Source organism: Nicotiana tabacum, chromosome 8 (assembly GCF_000715075.1).
Source record: "Nicotiana tabacum cultivar K326 chromosome 8, ASM71507v2, whole genome shotgun sequence".
Lineage (NCBI taxonomy): Eukaryota > Viridiplantae > Streptophyta > Magnoliopsida > Solanales > Solanaceae > Nicotiana > Nicotiana tabacum.
In genome coordinates this window covers 153,850,419-153,876,907 of record NC_134087.1, presented here as the reverse complement: position 1 = coordinate 153,876,907, position 26,489 = coordinate 153,850,419, and the positions used below count along the sequence as shown (strand labels likewise).

The following is a 26,489-nucleotide window of genomic DNA, read 5'->3' as shown; positions in this document are numbered from 1 at the left end:
TCTTTTAATGATTCTTTAAGGTAAAATTTCACTAATTGATTTTGAAGTCCTGTAAATTAGGATTCATACCTATTTTAAATAAGGAAGTATTTAATATACAAAATATAATTAATTTTGAAGCCCTAAAATTTAGGCCAATAACTTAAATTACTATTTTATCCAATATACAATATATTTTTAAAGGGTAAAAAATATGAAAGATATTTCGTTAATGACCTTCATGCTTTTAATATAGTATAGATATATATAGATATAGATATAAATATGGATAGATTAGCAAAAGATGTAGAGTTTTAAAGAAGAAAATGAATAGAAACAGTAGAGCTTAAGAGTTCTTTTTACGTATTAATCGTTTAGCTCAAAGGAGCTTTTGTCCGGACCATGAAACGTAGCTTCAGTCTTCACTCATGTTATTTTTTTTAATCTTTTTTATATTTAATTTATTTTTAAATATTAATTTGGTTAAGTATGCTCCGTTAAATTATACAGGGGAGACTAAAACTGGAATATAGCTATAACTTAGGGAATGAAATCATTATTTTCCTTATAATAATAATATATGTAAAGAGCAATTAATGGTAATTACACGCAATATTCGATTGTTTACTCTAATTTGTTCTCTTATTTGGGGTTTAACAGCTAAGGGCGCGATTGGCAGCTTCTCTAAACCCCCCGCCGAGTAGAGAAGCTGAAGAGAATGAAGTTTGTGGTGAAGGCATGGAGCAATGGCAAAGCCCGAGCTGGTGTTCTTCAGCTGGGAAGCTGCCCTCACCCAATAGAGACACCTGCTCTCCTCCTTACAACTCGCAAAGGCTTGCCTGTTTTCATTCCTCCTGACCACTTCCCTTCCCTCCCTTCCCCTGATTCTCTCCTTTTCCATGTCAGCCCCCTTCACTTGTAAGTTTCCTTTGCTTCTCCGCTCTCTATTTTGCTAGCTGTCATAATTCATTGTGTCGCAGACAAGGTGTTTGTTTACTGCTGTCAAAGTAAAGCCATGTAAATACTCAAAGGCGGATCCAGGATTTGAATTTTATGGGATCCTTCAAGTTAATATCCACTAATAACTCTAATCCATCTCATATGTATATATATATATATATATATATATATATATATATATATATATATATATATATATATGATTTCTTAATACATGTACATTGTCTAGGCAAAAGCTACTCAATTCATAAACCCACATGTTACATTGTGGATCTGCTACTGTAAGTACGGGTGCTCTTTTCTTACTTCTTCAAGAGTGAAGACCAATATCAGAAAAACTAAATAAAAAGGTTTACCTCTCTTCCGTTTTAGTTTTAGATAAGGTGGTACACCACCACTGTACGTGAGAGGTGCACTCTATCGCTTGTTGAAGACCAACAAAAATAAATTTGAAGTTTTATAACCATGTAAAGAGTGTTGGTCATAGAACACTTTAACCTTTTAGATGAGGTGATTCAAACAATTCAGCATTTTTGAATTTGCTTGTTTAGCTTGGAAGGCATTTCCCTGAAAGCAATCTCAAACATTGGAGGATTGCACCCGTTGCTTGGTTTACGTGATCATATTCTTGTAGCTGTACCAAGGGATTCTATTATATCTATCCCAGACCATGACAGTACTAACAGGATTGGAGCTTCTTTTGAAACTCCTTCTGGTCGTATGTTGGTAACTTATTTATCCCTTTCTTTCTTATTTTTGTTTTTAATTGACCGCCTTTTTGTTTTAGTTGCAACTACAGTAGTTACAATCCATTTTCTTGTGTGTTTTTCCTCCCATTAAGTTTATTTTGTTCATTGAAAATTTTCTGTGTTGTTGGCAGATTAAGCCTGCAGAATACATGGAAATGATTTCTTCTATGAGGCCAAATTTATGGACCACTTTAGCTGATGAAGTTCCTGCTTGGGCTTCTGAAAAAAGGAACAAAGCCTCAGTTGAACGCACTCTAAGATGGCTTGACGAATGCATCATTTCAAACTCGGTAGGCATGTCGTACTGGCTATTTATCTATTCTCTGTGTTGCTGGCACTGTGTATGTGGATTTGTTTATTTACAAGCCCGATTTTGATGTCAATATGCAACATGAAAAGCACACAAAGGTGCCTATATTGTCTTGTCTATGGAATGTTTATTGTTGGTTGAACACCATTCACGTGGCTAGACGCCGTAACTTAAGAGTTCCTTTTCTGTGAAGTACCTAAAAAGGAGGTGCATCTATTACATTTTCATTGTCTGAACATAGGACAGCATAGTGTATTTTTCATCGTCTAGAAGAACAGTTTTTGATAAAACACATGGGAACTTTTGATTTTTCGTTCGAAGTCATTAACGTCTCTGTTCTTTCTATTGAAATTACGCATGCAGGTCCTTTTTTCTTTTTTTACATTTTTGTTCTATGTGTCATCTTTGCTGACTTTCGTCACACTTAATTGGTCATTTTAGTGGAGATATTCACGACCAGACAGCGACATGCCATATTAAAACTGAAAGTACGAGTTGAATAACAAGTTCAATCCATACTTTTTGTGGCAAATAAATTAGGAAGCTAATGCACTTTAAGTTGTTTTCTAGAATAATTTGATCAGATAGTAGTGTGAACAGCTTAACCACGGTAGGTGTTGAATATTAACTTTAGGGCCTCGTAAATTAGCTGATCAGACGGGTATAAAAACAATACTAAATAGTTAAGGTCAGTAGTGTTGATAAATCTCAAAATATTATTTGCACAACTAATTTCTTAATAGGAGATGAATGCCATAATGAGGCCAACCTGCCCTTTCCTTTCTCTCTCTCTCTCTCTATTTTATGGGAAAAGAAAAATTCGAATTAGCGAGAACTTAACAATTAACACTTTCTACATGTTCTAATTTCCCATTATAAAATGAAGTCAAAATATGAACAGAGAAAGCCCTTACATGGTATAATCAAAGTTAAATCAAGTTATAAAGGTTAGGCATTGATTTTAAATAAATGAAATATCTATTAGATCTTTTGGTCTCACAAAAGTTGTAGATATGTGTCTTAATTTTCTCCAGAATTTTGAATCACCTTAATCCGACTTCTAGAAAGATAGTTATAGTCAATTTACAAAATGCTGTACAATAACAAACGAGATCAAGTTCTTAATATCAAGTGCACTAACTAAAAACTCAACCATGTCAAAAAATAAAGTTTGATTAACAGTCTTACCACAAAAGGAGAGCGATGTCTTTTGATTCTTCCAAAATCAAGCCTACATCATTTGTTTACATAGAAGACATAATGGTTTTTAAATATAGAGTTGTGTTTTCATGAGAAAAGAAAAGTATTTCAGTTCATGCTATTGAGAGCTTTAATGGGGGAAATGAAGAAGAAGATAAGTTGTGACAAAATGAGGTTTTTTCAACCTGGTGACAATAAAGAGGAGTGGGAAAGTGTCCCCTAGATCTTAGGCTTAGAATTGCTAAAATAAGTGATTTCATGGTTCAAATAAAATGACTTAGCAAATTTGCGTTATAGATCCTCCTTGTTTTAGAGAATGTACATGAGAGTCCTTGAGGTTCTAGGTATGTAATAGTCTTCCCCCAAGATGATTTTTTACTTTATAATATAGTGTTCAATCTATGTCTATATTTCGCGAAGAGCAATCACCCAATATTACCCGGTAGGAATAATTCTATCCTTAAATTCAATTTATATCTGAGTATTTCTAAAGAATTGGAAGTACCTTCTAATCGATAAGCATAGATTATAGAGATTTATTCTCTATTAGTACATAAATGTTTAAATAACACAAATATTTGAATTTCAATAAAGGGGTGAAGAAAAAAATTTCCACACCGTATTTTGATAAAACAATGAAGGGTCAATTATAGTGCATACAATGTTCTTATGAAAATTTGAGTGTTACAGCTCTCTTCCCCTTAAAAAAATTCCCAAACAATTTGTCAATACTAGTCAATGAGTAATGTGGATACTGTAGTCGCATGTACTCTCCAGCTCCTAAGTAGTTATAAGTTTGAATAACAAATATATGGACAAAGAAATTGAAAAAGAATTATGATAGTGAAACATCAATTGTTTAGTGGCGCTTCTTAAGAATTACGCTCATTGACAAGGAAAAATATGCCTAAAAGACTTGATGACGACGCTGAAGCGCCCGCAAAGCGAGGGGAAGCGCTCAACATGTTTTGAGCCTCGCTTCATGGCTTAAGCACGCCTTTGACAACACTACTCAATTTTTTTTTAACTGATGGCAAATTAAAATCCTGACTAGGCAAGCTCTACATGGTTAGACCAAAGTGCTACTCATATTTCTTAATCTTTGTTTAACCGACTCATATTATGATATTTTAGAATGAAATATACGTTCACATTCCATTCCAAAGAAAATTGGTAAAGTAAATCTTTACATTCCAATACCCCTATCATAGATTACTAACACTAATCCCAACAGATATCTAAAAATATACTTATTTCATACAAACAAAAAAGAAGCTACCCTTTATTGGAGAATCACACGTGATAGGTGGCTCGGGGCTGGAGGTGGGGTAAAAAAAGAATTGTGGAGTCTGAGTTGGAGCGCTCAGAAATATGTAAATGCTAGAGAACAGATGAGCGATCAATGTAGTTTTTTTTTTTGGAGGGGGGGGGGAGGGAGGAGGGGGAATAATATTAAGCAATTGAAAAGAAAAAAAAAGTCTTGATTTTTGAGACTTTATTATCCTTAATAATGAAGCTTCTTTAGAGCCATGATTGTATTTGTTTTCTTTTTCACATGCTTTCGTGAAATTCAGCTAGATATCTTTGCTGATATTGTTGGTGTTTTAATGTCATTTTGGGTTCTTATTTAGTTAATTGTAAAAAAAATATGATGAAGCCTGTATGTGGAATTGAAACCTTGACTTTGTTAGGATTTTGCCCTGAATTTCTATTCTATTAGGACTCTCTTTTTTGAGGGAAGGGGAAAAGAGAAAAAGACTCCTAAAAGGAATAAATTTCTTTCATATGCCTTACCATTTTCTTGGAGGAGAAATTTTGTACTTCTATAAATTGACGTTTTCTTCTCACAACATGAACACCAGCAATAACATCCACAATGCAGTCATTAAAGAGTCTTGTTTAGGAAAGATTTTTCTCTTAATAGTTTTTATATTTTTATACTAGTTTTTATATGTAGGTCAATTGATCAAACCCCATTATAATGTCATATTCTTTAGAATATTTTCTTTCTTGTCTAATTTATCGTCCACCCAGTTTTGCATTGTTAGCTTCTGCATGCACAATGTTATTTCGATCCCAACAAGTGGTATCAGAGCCAATGGTTTGAAGCAAGATCGAAGACAGATTCAGGCAGGTTCAAATCAAGTCGCAACTAATTTGACGATTATGAAGATTTTTAATTCAAGAAGAAAAAATTTGTCTAGAGTACTACATGTGGTGAACTAATTTTTACCATAATTGCAATATTCCTGCTGCTTCATCTTTAAAAATAAAATTATTTTTAACTCATGCTTACTTTTAATGCATGAGCTCCAATTTTCAATCCATACCGATTTTTAATCATGGCAAGCAGGAATAATGAAGATTATGTGAAGAAGGCAAATCAAGTTTTGTCATGAAAATTCAGGCCAAGGGGAGAATTGTTAGAAATTTGCCCTGAATTTCTACTCTATTAGGCTCTCTTTTTTGAGGGAAAGGAAAAAGACTCCTAAAAGCAATAAATCTCTTTCATATGCCTTATCATTTTCTTGGAGGAGAAGTTTTGTATTTCTATAAATTGATGTTTTCTTCTCACAACAAGAACAACAACAATAACATCCACAATGTAGTCATTAATGAGTCTTGTTTAGGGGAGATTTTTCTCTCAATAGTTTCTAATTTTTATACTAGTTTTATATGTAGGTCAATTGACCAAACTCCATAATAATGTCATATTCTTTAGTATATTTTCTTTCTTGTCTAATTTATCGTCCACCCAGCTTTGCATTATTAGCTTCCGCATGCACCATATTATTTCGATCCCAACAGACTTTTCATATGGCAAGCAATGGGCATGACACTGGATTGGAATAATTCCATTTGTCAAGTGGTGTCGTCCAAATATAATTATTCTCTGTTTTATTTATTAATTATTATCTGCATGTATATTTGGTAAAGTTCAGCAAGCAGTATCACATGTAGCAACGTGCATCCACCCCTGATGGTCATTATGTACTGTACTTTTCTTGCAATATATGTTTTAGGAGGGTAGTTTTTGTGTTTCCTTGGTCATGTATATATAATTAATAGAATGTCGTCATATCATCTTGTTAACTAGGTACATACATTCATCCTATTTGTTCCTTCTCCTATTTCCTTTTCTTTTTAAAAAATTATATTCAGGTGTTGTTAGACCTACCAAGTATATTGCGATTCACAATCTCATCAAGAAGTGTTGTAACTGCTAAAGTGTAGAAGGATGGAGCAGTGTTTGGATCCATTGTTGGAGGCTCTAGGGTTGAAGTGCGCCAAAGTTGTGCCCAAGAAGTTTCTAGGAGGAATGTAGAAGGTTTGTTCTCTCCCTCTCTCTGAGGACATTTACTTCTATTGCCACTGTATTCGTAATTGTAACTGAAATCCAATCCTACGAGGAACACCAAAGTCCAGGTCAAAAAACACCTAGAGTATGTGGCAATTGTAAGTGAAATCCTCTTAATAACGAATAAAATCAATTAGAGTTTTTATTATCCAAGGTATAAGGCTTTTTCTAAGACATGCCTAAAGGCCCTAAACTGATCTTCAACAACGTCGGAGAAAGTTCTTTTGTTTCATGAGTATCTTTACATCTGAAAATATCTTGCACCCACTAATGAATTCCTTTCACGGAAAAGACTTTCTGGCAGAATTGAACGATTACAGCTATTATCAGAGAGGGGATCTTGGTCCTTTTTGATCTGCCATCATTTACAAGTGATTCTGTTGCGCTGAAGTTTACTTTAGTTAAATATTCAAAGGACTCATGTCTATATATTTATTTGTTTGGTCACTTGTTATTGTCCTATTAATCTTTAGAATTCTTTTGGTCAATGCAGGATTTTGGATTGGTGGATTTGGACTAGGGGAGAGCATGGAAGAGCGCAACCCCCTCCTTAGTGCTGTTATGGTATGGTTCTCTTATGGTATATCAGGCTTCTGTTCTTTTTCTTTTGGCAGAAAATACTTTTGCTTCTAAAGAAGTTCTGCTTTTGAAACGAATGTGGAAGGCAAGGATAGGCCCACCACTGTTTTTGAACTTACCTAATGCGCATAAAGATAGGAATCTGATCGTAAGATGTCTTGATAAGCAATTTGCTTTAAGTCTATTCCCCGTATACCATTTTTTTTTGCTAGTCAAATGAAAAAATCTGTTGTTTCCAGCTTCGAAACTTAGTGGATAACGAGCCCTCTCCTCTAACTTTCTCCACTTAAACACTAAACTTGGTTCCCTGGCAGAATTCAAACTCGTCACATGCGCCTACCACATCTTTCGTGCTCTTCTACTTTTGCCATTGGACCAAACCTTTGGGTGCTATTCCCCTTATACTTTAAGGAGCTCTGTTGACTACTTAGCACCTTATGTAATATAAAGTGTAAACTGATCTGAGTTTGACTCGAATGCCGCATGAGTCAATCTTTTATCAGTTTTTTAGTTTATTTGAAGGTTCATATCGATAGTCTGCATCTACGTCATCCCTCTCGAATCGGGTGCATATAGCCAAAGTGAAGAGTCCATAATATGGGTTCTTAATATTAGTTGTGGATCATCTATGGTCCTGCGTTTCTTGGAGTAGTTTGGTGCTGGTTTAAGCGGTTCATGTGCCACATTTGCTATACATGTAATCTAGTTATAGGTGGTTCTGTATTGTGTAAAGATTTCCTTTATGATCTCCTTCAGGTCCATAAATTGCCACTCATCTTCATTCAGTCTCTTCACTCGAAGGTCAATGCTCATGTTAACTTTTTATTTTTACTAATGTTAATTTCAGAGAAATGGATTTCTGTGAGTTATGTTTACAATGGTCCTTTATCGGATTTGGTACACTGTAAATGGTTTCACTTGTTTGCATACTGTGGAAAACTAAAATATTTGGTGGCCTATGATGTTACTGATTGCAGGATAGTTTACCTGAAGAAAAACCACGTCTTATAAGTGGCCTCGGACTACCAGGTAAAGACATCTTGAATGTTTACAATTCTATCTTTGTTCATCTCTTCCTGTCTTCTCCAGTCGGTCTTCTTTCACTCATTCGCTGTTGCACTCCCAGAAAAATATTTGCATTACCGGTGCATGCCAACGTAGTGATTGATATTGTGTTTGAAAATAGAAGAGGAGCTTGTTTGTTATATAGCTAGTCTAAAGAAATAACTTCAATATCCACCAGATTATTTAAACCCACTTGCTTTTCGCTGTGAAAACTTTTGGATATTTAAATTAATAATTATATACTTTTTTGTGGCTGAATGGATTAAATCTTTTATCTTTACAGAAGAGGTCTTGCAAGGTGTTGCTGCAGGTATTGACCTATTTGACTCCACGTAAGTGCTAGCTCAGCATATTGGTGACTTCTTTCCTCTCTATATCTGATTCTCTGAGCTTTGCGATTGTGACATTGGAATTATTTTCCAGCTACATCTACCATCTTACACTGGGAGGCTTTGCTCTCACCTTTCCGCTTGAAAGAATAGTAACACAAATTACAAAATACCAACCAAATAGTGATTCAGGAAGTGATGGCACAAAGATAAATTTGAAAGCAACCATGTATAGGTAAGTCTTATTCTACTTCAGACTTCTTGTGATACTCGGTGTAAGTGAAATTAGCAGCATACTGGCGTAGCTACAATTATGCTCGTTTTTATACCAATAGAAATGATAGAATGTAGTCTGGCTATAACCCCTCAATAACTTAGCTTGGGGCCTCCTGGGGTGGCTTCCTTGCAAAATAATGAGATGAAGTTCTCTGATAATGCATTTTCTGTCCTCCCTCGCACCCCTTCTTGCAGGAAGGATACATCACCTATCGTCGATAATTGCAAGTGTTATACTTGCCAAAATCATACAAAAGCATACATCAATCACCTCTTCAATGTCCATGAGATGCTTGCTCATATTCTTTTGGAAATGTGTGAAGCTCTTGTGCCCTTTTCTCTCGCCTTTGTGGTCATGTCTTCATGATACCTAATGTGGCTTGTTTTTCATTTCCCAGACATAACACGCATCATTATCTGGGGTTCTTTTGCTCTATCAGAGAGGCAATTCAAGAAGGAAAATTCGAGCAATTCCGGCAGAAGTTCGTAGGAAGTAGGCGTGAACATCTCTTTTCTGCTGCTTTGAGCATCTAACTTGAAAATTACTGGTTGTTGATTGACATCTTATCATGTCCTAAACTATTTGTGGAGATTTTGAAAAAGAAATAGATTTTTTTTGGACAAGTCTTGTGGAGATCTTTTGAGAAAAGAGTTCACAGTAGAAACTTTTGGTCCAAACGAATAGATTGGATAATTGTAGGCAAAGAAAGAGCCGATAAGATATTAGTTGAAGGAGATGACAGAAGTCAGGAGGTCATTGTCAACCATTCTGCTATAGCAATCAATTATATATGTAAGACGCACTTATTCAACTTTAAGCTACAAAATTATATTTATCACATTAAAGTAATTGAATTTTATTTATTATAACAGTCAGTAATTACTCCCCCTCCCCCCCTCCCTCTCTCCCTGCCTTTTTTTTTGCTTTGGAATTGCGGGGTTATGAGAGGAGGGGGAGAAGTAGGGTTATTTAGTATTTTATGTTTTGAATTATATCATTTATCTTGCTCAGCTCTGATGTTACTGGATTATAATTCCAGTGAATGCGGATGATCACATATAAAATTTGTAAAAGATTTTTGGGGTATTTGGTCAATGGTTATTTATTTCTTTTTCATATGGACGTGATATTTGACTTTTCAGATGGTAGAATAATTTGAAAGAATTACAAGAAAATACACATGACTTCACATCAAAACAAAAAATGGCCCATGTTTTTAAGATTTATACCACCTAGCCTACATTATACATATTTTGAAAGCACTAGCAAATTCAAAATTTGTGTTCTTACAACCATTGCTTCTAAAAGCTATGGAGTTAAATTCGTGTTCTCACAACCATTGCTTTCACTCTCTTCTTCTCACATCTTCTACATATGCTTCAAGGGACCGTGTATTTTCTGCTTCTTATCTTGTGTCACCTACTTGCAATGTAAGAAAATTGAAGAGTAGAAGTCCACCATCGAAGACCATTCAAAGCTTTGCTTTTGAAAATGAGGTTTTTTGAATTTGTTAGTTGTTTGGATTGGGTGTTATTCCAATTGATTGAAAATATCAAAAGGAGTTCAAATTTTAAATTTGAAGTGATTTGGAGTAGATTTGAGCAAGATTTGAGTTAAATTTCAGAAAAGACGCAAGGAAGAAGACGAAGTTAGTTTTTTTGTATAATTATGTATAATCTTGTATAATAGCGTATATGAGTGTAGAAACACACCTTATACACTATTATACATTTTTATACACCTTTATATAAACTTCTGTAGACGAACTTATTCCACGATTTTCAGTTGCAATTCTTGTTCAAAGCCAGTTCAAATCTCCATTAAATGACTTCAAATTTTATTTACAACCTTCTTATACTATTTCTAACAAGTCTAAATAATACCCACTCCAAATTTCTCACAAAATCAAATTCGGAATTTAAACCCACATATTTAAACTTGTTAAAAATCTAATTTTCACCACCCAAATGAATTTGGTTTGTTGAATTAATATTTGAGTCACAGTTACTGATTCGAAAATTAATTTAAAAGCTTGAGGAATCTTTTTTAAAAATTAAATAGTAATTTTGAGAACCTATTGGAGTTGAATGTTGAATCTTAGCCTATTATTTTTGGGTTAGTTAGTTGTAAATTGAAATATGACTATAAAATTGAAAAATAGGGAGCCAAGTTATTCTAATGTGAAATTTTCCGGAATAATTTTACCTTTTAACTTAAAGACTTTATGATTAAAATTTGTGAGATCCATGAATTGAGCGTAGATAACATTTTATTCATAAGTTGGCGTGAATTTCACATGGTAGTTTCCCGTTGAAAGCCAATTAATATTTGCTTAATTATCACAAGTTAAATTTTATTTTAATAAAACTTGAAAATTTTTATGCCCAAATTCAAACTGAAAAGTAGGCGCCCCTTTGACCCTCGTGCTACGAACCCTTTCACATAACTGGGATAAAAGGATTAGTGTCAAATACGGGTATGCATTCGAATCGCTTTATCCATAAATCGAATCGATTATTTGATATCGGTTTATCGATTTATTGATTTCGATTTCGAAATTTTCCTTATCAAGTTATCGATTTCGATTTCGATTTTATCCTCTTTGGTTATCAGTTTATCGATAAACCGATAAGATATACTAAAAAGAACAAATATACCCTTATTCTATAATACAATTTCCTTTACCTTAGGTCCCTAACCCTATTATTTCATCTACCCATTCTTCAGTGCCGCTTTTACCTTTCTCCCTCTCTCCCGCATACCTCCTATGCATATAAATGGAGTTCTTATGATCGGAGTTGAACTAGTGGATCCAATACAACGTCAGGCACTGAATTGTAGGCTCAACAAACAAGGATTTATACCTTTACCACATACTCCCTCCAGTAAAAGCAATAATCCAATTCCATTTCAAACCTCCTCTCATCCTCACTATCTACAAAATGGCAGCAATAGTGCAAAACAATCATCTGGATCTGTTGCTACCCCAGCCAAATCTGTGGTGTCCAAAATTGTGGACTTATTGTTTGGCGTCTAATCTTCCATGTTTCTGTTGTTCTTACGTGCTTTTGTGTAATTTCTACTCTATAGTGGCAAAATTCAAAAGCTGCTTTTCTTGAATACAAATTGACTCCAAAATACAGTTGATTTCTATGTGATTCTCACTCCCTTCCTCCCCTTCGCCTCTATTCTCTTCTCCGTTTCTCCTCCAAACGCTTGTTCATGGTGTATTTGTATCAGCTTGAGCCCCGTAGGGTCATGGGGCTTTGTTATAATGGAGATATAGAAGTTTAAATCTCTCTCGCTTTGTCAATGTATTTTATTGAGTGTGAATAGTTGGCATTTTGTGATCGTTTCTCGTGACGTATGATCTTTGGAGCATGACAATCTTTTTTATGTGTTTCCCAATATTGAGGACCCATTTTATATTATCCACGCTCGGATTGTGGCCTAGGCATTTGGGTGTGTTACAGTGTTCCACATAGTTTGACGGATTGCATAAATTCATAAAATCCTCACCCGATGAGCTAATTTTTGGAACTAAGTTAAATCAACGGTCCCTTTTTCCTATCATAAGCATATGCTTTAGTTTCGTTGCATGTGCTTATTGACACAGTTTTTATGTTATAAACGGTGTTTGTCTTATTTTAGCTTCTTTTTGTCCATATTAGTTAGGCGTGCTTATAGCGATATACTTTTCGTGGAATCCTGCAAATTTTCTTATTGGTGTAATCGATAACCGAATCGATAAGCCCCAAAAATCGATAAATCGAAATCGAAAAAATCGAAATCGAAAAAATCGAAACCTTATTGAAACGATAACGATAAGCATATGTACAAATCGATAATCGATAAGTAATTATCGATAAGGGTCAAAATCGAATCGATAAATGGAATGCACACCCCTAGTATCAAAGTAAGGTGTTATAATCCTCGTACTCCGAACCTTTCACGTATTTGGGATAAAGGGAGTAACATTTCACTTTTTCCATAAATCTTTTGAGGAGTAATAATTTTTATGCTTATTATTTAGGCAATATTTCCTCAATGCTCTTATGCTTTTAGATTTATGAAACAAGCTTTTGGAGAAAAAAACAAAAAAAGAAAAAGATGCTTTAACGCTTAGAAGAATGTAGGAAATCATTTTTTAATTTTAAGGTACATGATGACTGATGACATAGCAAAAAGAGTTTAGCTTGGAACTACTACTTCAAGTATTCTGACCATTTCCTTGATCTTATTCCCTCGGATACACTCTCATTTTCAACATATTTTAGCAAACAGAATGAGCGATGGCATTGTACTACTATTAATTAGAACTCTAATATTTCCTTTATATTGGTCACTCCTAAATATTGGTGGAATTGAGAAAGATGAGGGAGCTAAAGAAACAAACTTGGAGTATACACCAACATGGGTGGTTGCCTTGGTCTGCACTGTTATTGTTGCTATATCTCTTGCCGTTGAAAGATTTCTTCACTGTGCTGGCAAGGTAAACTCACGACTTAGTAAGTCTTTTCCAGCTCAAGTGCATTTAGTCATTGACTATCAATCATGACCATTCCTGGATCACTGCTATACAAAGGAATAGGTTGGGTTAGGAGCGTTTTCAATATGATTCTTTTCGGGATGTATTTGTTCAATGAGAAATGCAAGTCAGTTTTGTCCACTTTCTTCATCCCCTGTGTCAAAATGATCAAAATGGAAAGCGCTCTCTTTTTTTAGTATCATTGATGGACAATAACATGTTTGGAATTGAACTGCACACCGACCTTACTTTCTCGACTAGTCTTTATCTAACAATATGAGTACCAATTTGTGATCTTCTGTCTCACAGTAATTTGCTCAAAAAAGAGCAGAAGTCTAACAAAAGATCTAAAAAGGTGAACTTTTGGTTTCAAATGCTGACAGCCATCACCAATTGTTTAACAAATTGGTCTGAAGAAAGGAGAGTCAAGGTCTGCGGATGTCATAACAACTACCTCAAAGTCTCCGAGCAGGTACTAGCACAGATCTAGCAATCACCTCGTCCATATGTACCTGGATCTGCACACGAAGTGAAGAGTATAGTATGAGTAGAACCAACTTCATGTACTCAATAATTAGCAAAACTAACCTTGGGCTGAAAGTAGTGACGAGCTCGGAAGGTTACAGTCAAAACCAAATATAATGACAACACAAATATGATAATGACAATGACAATAAATAACTCATAGAAATTCCATAATCAGCTCGTTCAGGTACAAAAATTTAGACATGCTTTCAAATTCAATATTAAAGCCTGACGCATATAAAAATATGTCAAGTGCAGCTAGCATGAGGAATGGTACATCTTTATGGCTACATATTTTTATACATGTCAAATGTATGATTTCATAGTGATATTCCCAGGTACTCACACTCTCAAAGTACACAATTTGTCTGTCTCAAATGCCCACTCATCACATACACAATCACTCAGCACTGTACGGGTGCCTGACATCAATGCCCTTCACCTAAATCACGTATATATATCATTGTGCCTATGCTCACTGCTAGTATGTCAGAATATGGAGGGGTGGATCCTACTCATGCGATAATATAAAGCCTAAAAGGCCTGCTGCGGCATACAATCCAATCCACAATAATAGATAAGCCAATACGGCCTGCTGCGACGAGCAACCCCATCCTCAATAACACTCACAACACAACTCTTAGGCCCACCAAGTCATCAATTTCTAAAGTCTCACAGGCTCACAAATCTCGTACCACTCAGCCCAAACAATAATAACATGTGATGTAATAGTGAATAATAACAAAGACTTAGGTATGCTATGCAAATGAAGAATCAAGACTAAGCACATAATTACAGTTAATGCAGATACTCAAAACAACAAAAATAACTTCAGTGGGTCTCAATCAAATAAGCATATAGTCTAAACATGATTTCTAACATGAATCACAACTCAATTACTCTAGCACATAGGAACTACACGGATAAAACAAGACTTGATATCAACACAGTATAAGAATCTATATGGAACACGATTACCACGGTGCACGCCCACACGCCCGTCACCTAGCATGCGTGTCACCCTAACACAACCATATAACATATTTTTCTAGGGATTTATACCCCCAGTTCTAAGTTTATAGGTATTACTTACCTTAAAGCGCGCAACTCACTACTCCAACAAGCCCTTGCCATGCGAATCAGGCTCCGAACGACTCGAATCTAGTCTCAAACAGTTTAATATAATCAATACAAGTTATAGGAATAAATTCTATACGATAAAGCTAATGTCTTTAACCAAAATCAAAAACACAACCCAGGACCCGCACATCGTAACTCAACAAAAATCACAAATTCTGGACACCCATTCGATTACGAGTCCAACCATACTAAAATTGTTCAATTGCAACCTCAAATCTACCTTCACACCTCCATTTTTCATTTTTGAAAAGTTTCCACAAAATCCCTCATTTCTTCACTTTAATCCACTAATTAGATTCTAAAAACAAGAATGGAATCATGAAATAATAAAGAGCCAAGCCTATGCGAACACCTACCCGCATCTGCGAATGCAAAGGCTAAAAGGTTTGGTGCCCAAGCCGGCCTCTCTCTTCTACGTGAATGCGGCTCCTCTCTCACGACCGCAATGCACAGACCCTCTAAACCTTCGTGAACACGTCACCTTCTTCGCGTTTCACCTTCTTCACAAACGCAAAGAACAAATCCCCCTGCCGCTGAATAACACTACGCGAACACGATCCCCATGCCGTGATCACGATGAAGAATGCACCAGATATCATATCAGCAAAGTCGAACTTCGTCTGAATCACACCCAGACCCCTGGACCTCATCCAAACATACCAACATGTGCTAAAACACTATAAGAACTTAGTCGAAGCCTCAAATCAGATCAAACAATATGAAAATCACAAATCGCACCCAATTTGAGCCTAATGAACTTCCAACTTCTAAAACTTACGTTGAATCATACCAAACCAACTCCGATTGACCTCAATTTTTGCACAAAAGTCATAAATGACACAACGGACCTACTCCAACTCGCAGAACCAAAATCCGAGCCCAGTATCAACAAAGTCAACTCTCAGTCAAACCTCTCAACCTTTCAAACCTTCAACTTTCCAACTTTCGCCAATTCAAGTCAAAACGACCTACGGACCTCCAAATCAATATCCAGACATAATCCTAAGTCCAAAATCACCATACAAAGCTATAGAAACCATCAAAATTCTATTTTAGAGTCGTCTACATAAAAGTCAAATTCCGTTCCAACCTTGAGACTAAGTGTCCCAATTCACTACGAAACATCTCCGGAACCAAACCAACCACCCCCACAAGTCACATAATCACAAATGAACATAAAAGAAGTGATAAATGGGGGAAGGGGTTTACAATACTCAAAATGACCGACAGGGTCATTACATTCTCCCCCTCTTAAATAAACATTCATCCTGGAATGAGTTTAGAATCAGAACTGGAGTCTCAAATAGGTATGGATTGCTGCTTCGCATCTCCTGCTTGGTCTCACAAGTAGCCTCCTTGACTAGCTAGCCTCTCCACTGAACTTTCACCAAAGCTATATTCTTTGATCTCAACTTTTGAACCTGCCAATGCAAAATGGCCACCGACTCCACATCATAAGTCAAATCCCCATCTAATTGAACCTTGCTAAAATCCAAAACATGAGATGGATCACCATAATACTTCTAGAGCATAGAAACATGAAACACTAGGTGAACACTCGATAGGCTAGATGGTAATGCAAGCTTGTAGGCTACCTATCCAATCTTTTCAAGCACCTCAAAAGGGCCAATACAATGAGGGCTCCACTTTCCCTTCTTCCCAAACCTCATCACACCCTTCATGGGCAAAACTCTAAGCAATACTGTTTACCTTGAAAATGGTAGTTACAATTAGATTTGATTTTGTGGTTCTAAAAATATGTAATCTATTTTTATGCTAGTTGTTAGGCAATTGATGCTAAGTGAAAGACTTGGAAGCAAGATAAGAGGTTGAAAACAAGGTGATAACCAAATCGAGTGGCTGATAATCGGGGCCTCAAGGTCGAGTCTGATGCCCTGCCGAGGGTAGTCGATGGACGACTAATAGTTATGATAAAATCACTGATGGCTTTTTATGGCCAATAATAAACAATAAATGAAGAACAATAAATAGAACACAATAAATATAAGCAATAAGATCAAGAAAATATGTTAGAGGGCAGAGAGAATGTTCTAGGGTATTCAATATTAAGCATCAGGTGTTTACAAAATGGCAAGGATCCCCTTTATATATGAGGGGAATCCCCCCATAGTACAAATACATTTATTGAAAAGACATATGGCTGGTACAACCATTTAATGCCCTGATTCGGGTTTGAACTAGCCTGCTAAACTTTGTCAGCTCTTGTCGCGTGCCTTGGGAGCCTCCCACTTTTTCACCATAGCTTAATCAGTCCGTACTGCCTCGAGGCTGGACGTCGATAACCTCTCGGATGTTAATCTCGAGCCTATAGAAATGTGCTTATGAAGCATCGTAGTGACCGAAAATTGGACCCTCCGATTTTACCGTATACAGATATTCCCCACCTTTCTTGGAGTGAAATGATAAGAAACGACTCTGATATCCATCTTCTTGACTTTCCCGCGATGATATCATACTCATGACGTAAGCCTTTGTAATAACTGAGGCGTCTCGTCGATTCACCTTTCCAGAACCATTCAATGTACCTTTCTATAATCGTTCGATGTACCGCCAATTCATATCCTCCAAAGTGATAATATCGCCGCCGGTCTAGTTCCTAAAATGTGTTGATTGCACCTGCCGGTACGTCTTTCAAAGATATTGATTACGCCGTCGGTTATGCTGCCACCTTTCCTATAAATTGAAGCCTTCTTGAATCAAAATTTCATTCAAATGTTCTTCAACAGCCCGTTACCCCTTTCTTCTCTTCATATTCATCCATTTTTATTTCCTATGTTTGAGGTTTGTGGCCTTAAGGTTACATGGCAGTGCCAGAGCTTAGGTTACATAGGTCTCGCAAGTCATGATCCGGTTTAGTAGAGTCTCGCAGATCGGTATGGAGATGTCTGTATTTATCCTCGAGAGACTGTAGAAACTTTAGGAAAAACTTCATATTATTGGAATTCTTGTCGTGCGAACTTGTTGGTCCGAGTACTAAACTTCTGTTATTCCATTCTCTCACAGATGGTGAGGATGCGACCTACCGGACGAGGTGGACGACCACTAGTGCCACCAGCAGAGACCAACAGAGGCCGTGGACGCGCTCGTGGTCGTGGCAGAGCAGCGAGGGCAGCACCTGTATATCCACCAGCTGCCCTAGCTCCGGATCAGGCTCCAACTATGGATGCTCCAGCAGCACCGGTTCAGGCACCAACAATGCCCATCGTGATTCCGGGTCTACAAGAGGCCTTGGCACAGATCTTGACAGTTTGACAGGCCTGGCTCAGGCAGTTTCTGCCACCACAGCAGCAGCTACTTCACAGACCGGGGGAGGCAATCAGACCCCCGCTGCTCGTACACCTGAGCAGGTAGTACAGGGATTGCAGACACTAGGGGCACCTCCAGCCCAGCCGGTTGCACCAGCTCAAGAGTTCACAGTACCAGTTATGCCAAATGATGAGCAGCGTTGTCTTGAGAGGTTTGGTAGACTCTAGCCTTAGTCATTCAGTGGTGCTAAGGGCGAGGATGCCCAGGGTTTTCTTGACAAGTGTCAACGGAAGCTCCGTACAACAGGGATTCTCGAGACTAGTGGTGTGGCATTTAACACCTTTTAGTTTACTAGGGTTGCCTTCACTTGGTGGGAGGCATATGAGAGGCGTAGGCCGGTTAGTGCAGCGCCCCTGACCTGGCAGGAGTTCTCCACTCTCTTCTTGGAGAAGCATGTACCGCAGTCCCGCAGGGAGGAGTTGCGTAGGCAGTTTGAGTGGCTAAAGCAGGGAGATATGATTGTGTCATAGTATGAGGCGAGGTATTCTGAGTTGGCTCGTCATGCCGTTTGGATGGTTCTGACCGATCGTGAGAGGATCAGGAGATTTTTGGATGGCCTTAACTACCATATCCGTATCTTGATGACTAGAGAGAGGGTATTGGGTGCTACATTCGAGGAGGTGGTTGATATCACTCGTCAGATTGAGATGGTTCGCCGTCAGGATAGAGAGGAGAGGGAGGCTAAGAGGCCTCGAGGCTCTAGCAGTTTCAATGGTGCTCCTTCGAGGGGCCAATTCCAGCAGGGTAGAGGTCGTTCTTTTAGGCCCACTAAGTCGGCCCATTTAGAGTATCGTGGGGCATCCTCAGGTCGTGGTTATCATGGGTTGCAGTAGGGCCAGTCATCACTCAGTTCTACCAAACCTCTCAAGACGGTGCTGCTCATCGTCTGGCATAACTGGTACTGTGAACTCCTGAGCTAGTGCAACCGGCTAGGCTGGAGGTGCCCCCGGTATCTGCAATACCTGCTCAAGTGTGCGAGCAGCGAGGGTCTGCTTGTCTCCCCCGGACTGTGAAGTAGCTGCTACTGTGGTGGCAGAAACTGCCTGAGCCAGGACTGTGCAAACTGTCAAGATCTGTGCCAAGGCCTCTTGTAAACCCGGAATCACAATGGGCACTGCTGGTGCCTGAATCGGTGCTGCTGGAGCATCCATAGTTGGAGCCTCATCCCGAGCTAGGGAAGCTGGTGGATCTACAGGTGCTGCCCTCGCTGCTCTACCTCTGCCACGACCATGACCGCATCCACGGCCTTTGGTGGTCTCTGCTGGTGGCACTGGTGGTCGTCCACCTCGTCCGGTAGCTCGCATCCTCACCATATGTGAGAGAATGGAATAACAGAAGTTTAGTACTAGGACCAACAAGTTCGCACGACAAGAATTCCAATAATATGAAGTTTTTCCTAAAGGTTCTGCGGCCTCTCGAGGAAAAAACAGACGTCTCCGTACCGATCCGCGAGACTCTACTAAACCGGCTCATGACTCACGAGGCCTATGCAACCTAGGCTCATTCGGACGAGATTTGATAGACTTTTTGATTGAAATCATAATTTAAGAGTTCTCAGAGTTCTTAGGCTTGAATCCTATGTTAAATTGGTGATTTGATGTCCTTGTAAGTGTTCCTAAGTGTTGAACAAGTTTGAACGATGTCATGGGATGCGTTCGTGTTTGAAGTTCCGGGGGTCCCGGGTAGGTTCCGGGATGTTTTAGGCCGAAAATCATAGCTGTAGCAGGTCCAGGAGGGTTGCAGGCCTCGGAACCCACCCACGCGGTCTGCACAAAAAGGAGTGTGGCCATGGTAAGTGCTGTGCGTACCGCACAAAAAGAAGTGCGGCCGCGATAGGTGTCATGCGGACCGCACAAAATGGTGTGCGGCCGCGGTGAAGAACATCCGCTAGTCCTACTTCGGAAGCTCATATCTTTTGATCTACAAGGTATTTTGAGATGATTCAAAAACAAAAGTTGTAGCCCTTCGTATCTAGTTTCTAGAAAGGTAAAGAAATCACAATTTGGACATCTGTAGAGAAAGTTATGGCCAAAATACTAAAGCCTGTCACTGTAGTCAAAACCTGTGCGGACAACACTGGTTTTGTGCGGACATCACTCGTTTTTGTGTGGCCCGCAGTGGTGGAAATCTAGGGGTGCCCTATAAATAGTACTCTATAAATACGAGGTTTTGGATTTTATTTAATATTTTAACCTAGAGAGCTCGGATTTTGGCGATTTTTCAAAGGTTTTTCTAGAAATTCATCAGGGTAAGTGATTTTAACTCAGATTTGGCTAGAGTACACGAATATATAATTGAATTCATCATTTAATTCGTGATTTGGGGTGGAATTTGGGAAGAAAAATTGTGAAATCTTTCAAAAATGTAAAATGATGATTTGAAGGGCCAAATGGTATCGGAATTGGATAATTTTCGTATGGTTAGACTCGTGAGAGTATAAGGATTTTAGTTTTGTGAATTTGGTCAAATTCCGAGATGTGGGCCTGGGGCTCGGGTTTTGGTAATTTCGGGGATCGTGCCTTTTGTTGATTATTTTCGCTTGGGCTTTGTTCCCTTAGTATATTGTGACATATTCGTTCTGATTTTGGATAGATTCAACACACGTGGAGGCCGATTTGAGGGGCAAAGGCATCGCGAACTAGAGATTTAGCTGGTTCGAGGTGAGTAATGATTGTAAATGATGTCCTGAGGGTTTGAAACCCCGAATTTGCACAACGAAGTGCTATATTGAGTTGAGACACACGCTGTATGATGAGCGTGGGGTCCATTACTACTGGGGATTGTGACTTGGTCCATCCTGATTGATGATTTCACCGTATTTTTGACTAAAACTTATTTAATATCATTATGATTTGGGCTAGTTGCCATGATTGGGGCCTTGTGCCGACCTGTAGAACCTTTAGGGGCATTTTGACTGATTCTTCTCACTTTACTTGTTAAAAATCATATTCTCAGTCATGTTTCTATTTGTTTAAACAATAAGAACTAGTTTTATCAATGCTAATCCTAAATGAGAGGAATATGTGGGCTGAGATCCCTACCTTATATTATTGTGCCGAGAGGCTATGAGTATAATGACTGAGAGGGGTTGAGAACCCAACAGTGAGGATGTTATGTATGTTATGGATCGGTCTGCACGCCGCAGCAAATGCTTATATGGATCGGGCTGCACGCCGCAGCAAATGCTTATATGGATCGGGTTGCACGCCGCATCGGTTATTTTGATTTCGGTTATTGTGAGAGATATATGGATTGAGTGCGAAGGATAAGTACTAATTAATGGATAGTATGCTCGAGGAGCAGATTTATACTTGTTAAATACCTTAATAGCTACCTGGTTTACCTGATCTAAAGAGATTTCACACTACTTCTTCATTATTTTGCCGTTTTAAGTTGTTTTACTGCTCTGATATAGAACTGCTTAGTGCTTTTACGTGTTTTCGTACTATCAGCCATTATTTATGATTATTACTCACTGGGTCGGAGTACTCACATTACTCCCTGCACCTTGTGTGCAGATCCAGGTGTTCTCGAGGCATAGAGAGAGCTTTCTTGCTATTCAGCATTCACCGGAGTCATCGAGATAGCTGCATGGTATCCGCAGACCCGATTCTGTCCTTCTGGCTTTTATTCTTTCAGCATTTTTAGACTATCTCTGTAGGCTGTCTAAAACTTGTAATAGAGGCTCTTGACTTGTGACACCCCGGTTTGGGCTGTGTTTGGATGGGTTCTTCTATTGTTATCTAAATTTTTGCGAATTATTGCTATTAAATCATGCTTTAAACCGTTTTATGATAATTAAATGCTTAAAGAAGTGTATTGTTGTTGGACTGGCTAGCATCACGACCGGGTTCGGGGTTAGGGTCGTGACAAGTTGGTATGATCATTTACCATGGCCTCTTTCCAGAGCTTTCCCTTCCCGAGCGAGATTGTACTGATTTGTTGTTGTTGTTGGCCCAAGGTAATGAGATAGGGGCGCTGATTTCTTCCAACTCAGGAAGATATTTGGACTCTACACTGCTGCTCAGGAGGATGTTCGGTCTTTACACCGCTGCTCACCTCCCTACTCCGGCCTGGTAGGGCACTTTATCCCTTTTGCTTTCCGTAGGGTGAAGTGGCACTACCGGCCACTAACTTGCACAGCACAATGTTCCAAGAAGTGGACTCAAAATAGCCGTGCAGGTAAGGCCGATGCTCGCCAAGTCTTCTATCGGGCCATGATCTTCTTGGCCTAGTAAAGCTTTTGCTCTTTGGAGGGCTACGACTTTTTCTTCATCTTTTTCTACTTCTTCTGCCTCGTTTTACAGCCTTTTCCTCGTCCTTGAAGATGTCGTTAGGGAGGCTGAGATGAAGCCCTGAAGAAATTATTCTTGAAGGAGCTGCTCCCGAGGATGTACCCTCGAGAGTAGATTAGACTTTTAGCTGTTGCTTTTGTTTCTTTGTTTTTGTGTAAGGACCCTTCGTGGACTTTTGTAATCATGTGTAAGGACCCTTCATGGGCTTTTGTAATCATCTTTTGCTAATAAAAAAGTGTTTCTTTAATTCTGTATATGATTTATGCCGAATTTCCCGCTACTTGCGTTTGTGAAGCATCTGAGTGCATGACTCTATCGATTGGTACGAATACCGAGCCTGGGTGTAAGTATTTATCTGTCTCTTGAGATTAACACGATTCCTTATGGAACCCTTTGCCATTCCTTGGACCGAGCCCGGATTGGATTGATAAACTCGGGTCGTCGGGACCCCCGACTTCGAGTTGAATAAGAGTAGGGATTCGAACTTTCATAACAAAACGTAGCTTTTCAGACCCCATGATAGTCCTCGAGGGGGGATTTGCTCGGATGACTAAGAATAAAGATAACCTTTAGGCTTTTAAGAGCTGTCCCCGAGTGGGGGTTCTCTCAAGCTCGGGCGACCTAGAAACGTGTTTTGAACTCAGAGTGAAGATAGCCTTAAGGCGTTGCAGATAGATCCCAGATGAGGCCTTGACAAGATTTAGATGGTCCCTAGGTTAAAGTAATCGAGAGGACGGTTTTAACTTGACCCGTGGACTTAGGCATCTAGAGGGCCGGAGGGTCAGGTAAATGACCCGTACTTATAATAGCAAAAATCCTTAAGGTAGGGTACCCTCTCGAGGTCAAGCCCATATGAGTAGGTTTTTAGAGTGCGTCTTCTTTTTGACATAGATCCTAGAGATCGGGTACCATCTCGTGTCTCGTAATGATATCAATGGCTCCTTAGAGCCTATCTTCTTCTTGACAGAGGACCTCGAGATTGGGTACCATCCCGAGGCTTATAATGATGTCAATGGCTTCCTGGAGCCTATCTTCTTTTTGATAGAGGTCCTCGAGATCGGGTACCATCTCGAGGCTTGTAATGATATCAATGGCTTCCTAGAGCCTATCTTCTTTTTGATAGAGGTCCTCGAGATCGGGTACCATCTTGAGGCTTGTGATGATGTCAATGGATTCCTAGAGCCTATCTTCTTTTTGATAGAGGTCCTCGAGATCGGGTACTACCTCGAGGCTTGTAATGATGTCAATGGCTTCCTGGAGCCTATCTTCTTTTGACAGAGGTCCTCGAGATCGGGTACTACCTCGAGGCTTGTAATGATATCAATGGCTTCCTGGAGCCTATCTTGTTTTTGACAGAGGTCCTCGAGATCGGGTACCATCTCGAGGCTTGTAATGATGTCAATGGCTTCCTAGAGCCTATCTTTTTTTTTTGACAGAGATCCTCGAGATCGGGTATCATCTCGAGGCTTGTAATGATGTCAATGGCTTCCTAGAGCCTATCTTCTTTTTGACAGAGGTCCTCAATATTGGGTACCATCTCGAGGCTTGTAATGATGTCAATGGATTCCTGGAGCCTATCTTCTTTTTGACAGAGGTCCTCGAGATCGGGTACCATCTCGAGGATTGTAATGATGTCAATGGCTTCCTGGAGCCTAAAATATTGTATGACAGCATTAATTGCATGACATTGTTATGAAGCGACCAAGGAAATTCTGCTAGTACAACTTCCCACAACGAAAAATGGCTTAGTTAGCATTTTTAATTGGCCTTTGAGGTAGGCGGATAATCGCCGCTTTCTCCACATATAGGGTTATATTCCTTCTTTTGAGGATTCCACTAGTCAGAGTAGTTATCCTCCTCTATAGAGTTTTCCTTTCCTGCATTAGGCCCTTCACCATTTCAACTTTAAAGCCCTTGCTCCAATTCCCTAGTTTTACCACTGTTATGGCTGCTACACCAGGGTCCACTCGGCAAGGAGAGGGGAGTTCTGCCCTTGAAGGATTTTTGAACCAAAATGCTCAGGCTCATGGGGAGTATGCCTCAAAGTTTATTTCTTTAGTAGGAGAGGGGCACCTTGAGTCATTGAGGAAAGATTGCGGATGGGGGGAAAAGGTAGTATTGTGGGCACCTTCCCCTAAAGAGAACATCATGGATCACGCCTAGGGGTTTTTGAACGTGTACACGTACCCCTTTACGTTGGCCCCCCCTGATAGGTTTGTGATCGACTTCTGTAAAAAGTACCAGGTTACCTTGGCGCAGGTTCACCCGTCATTTTGGAGGATAGTGTTGATGATTAGGTTCTTCGCGGAAGAAGCAGGGCTTGAATTCACTCTTAGTCATCTCATCAGGCTGTATCGACCTTTTCACCATCAGGGTCTGTTGACCCTATGATGCCGATCCACCAAGCCTTTTGTTGTTGATGATGAAGAAGACGGGGATCGGGGATAGATGAGTTGATCGAGTACAAACTGTCTATATTATCCCTGTGGAGTTTCTGCCATTTCCCGAGGAATGGAATTTTACATATAAGTGATATACTTGTGCCTTTGTAGTTTTGCTTATGGCGTAGACTGGTTCTGTAAATGCGCCTTCATTTCCCTTCCTACAGCAATTTCATGGACGCCGCACGAGGTCCCCGACCTGATGGATTGGGCTCAGAAGCTGGCGACTTACTCGACTTATAATGAGTGCAAGTGGCGAGCTTTGTCTAAGGGTAGATGAGAGGCCAAACACCACGGTACGTGCTATGTGGCTTGCTCCTTTTTTGAAAGGCACTTTCTTTTTACGTATACTAACCCCTTCATCGTAGGCATCGGGGAGTCCTTTGAGGCGAGACTGTTCCCTTTCGTAGAGGGAGAAGGATCGCCAGCTTCTAGGCTACGGAATGATAATAATAAGCAAAAAGGGCCTTTCGTAGGGCGACGGTGTTTATAGCAAGACGAGTCCAGGCCGGGGGTTCGGAGAGGATGTGTCAGCTGAACCTGCTGTGCCCAAGATCTCTGGCTTTAGAAAAATGGTTCCACCTCCGTTGTCATCTTCTTTTCTCGTCGAAATCACCTCGAGGAATGAGAGTTTTCTATCACCGACTTCATCTCCCATCGAATGTACTTCGAGGGATGTTCGAAGCCAGAGGCTGCATACACTGAGTGATCGTGCCCCAACCAGGAGCGGTTCTACCGGGGTAGATGGAGCCAGCCTAGTAGATGTGCACTCAAATTTTGAGGAAGCTCAGCGGCTCTATTCTAAGGTGAGTTTTGGCCGTCCATGTTGATTTTATAGTTTGTAATTTTTACTCTCTTATCGAGTTTCTCTTTCATAGGATTTTAACAAGCTCAAGTTCGAGTTGCTCCGTCGTGAGACCAGGTTGCGAGAAGCCATGGATGCTGAGAAATCCCTCAGGCTTCTCTTCGATAAACGGGAAGACGAGTTGGCACACTTGCGGTATGAGGTGAGTCGAAGTCTGAACTACGAAAGCTACCTCGAGAAGCAGGTAATGTTTGTTTCAAGAGAGTGCGTGTTTCTTCTTCTACCTTCCGAGGCTAATGTCTAGTTTATTTCGGTTGCAAAAAAAGATGTAGGACCTGGAATGCCTTAGGAGCGAAGTTGGTCAAGCCAAGTGCGAGAGTGACGAGCTAAAGGCTCGGGTGGACACCCATATGTCGACTAAGAAAGATGCTCTGGCCAAGGCTTCCGTCCTCGAGGTGCAACTTTGCAACGCTCATGAAATCAACTTGGTTTGAATGGACATGATTTCAAGGCTCGAGTTTGAGCTCCTGAAGGTGAAGGCCAAAGTCATGGATGCTCGGGCTGAAGCCAAAGTAATCCGAACTAAAGCTGATAAGAAGGTGGCTATCTATTTGAAGGACGT

General features: G+C 39.3%; 1 protein-coding gene across 3 annotated transcripts; it reads left to right on the top strand.

Moving 5' to 3' along the window:
* Nucleotides 1-520: 520 nt before the first annotated feature.
* LOC107763833 (uncharacterized) lies at nucleotides 521-9,675 on the top strand. 3 transcript variants are annotated; one of them, XM_075219796.1, is made up of 11 exons: nucleotides 522-897; nucleotides 1,491-1,665; nucleotides 1,820-1,978; nucleotides 6,433-6,526; nucleotides 7,050-7,120; nucleotides 7,892-7,936; nucleotides 8,113-8,164; nucleotides 8,484-8,532; nucleotides 8,624-8,764; nucleotides 9,001-9,120; nucleotides 9,204-9,675. In XM_075219796.1, the coding sequence occupies exons 1-11, from the start codon at nucleotides 698-700 to the stop codon at nucleotides 9,337-9,339; spliced, it is 1,242 nt and encodes a 413-aa protein (XP_075075897.1). In that variant the 5' UTR covers nucleotides 522-697; the 3' UTR covers nucleotides 9,340-9,675. The 3 variants fall into 3 exon arrangements, with proteins under 3 accessions (XP_075075898.1, XP_075075897.1, XP_016437818.2); XM_075219797.1 differs by lacking the exon at nucleotides 9,001-9,120 and having other exon boundaries at nucleotides 521-897; XM_016582332.2 differs by lacking the exon at nucleotides 7,892-7,936 and having other exon boundaries at nucleotides 525-897.
* The last annotated feature ends 16,814 nt before the right edge of the window (nucleotides 9,676-26,489 follow it).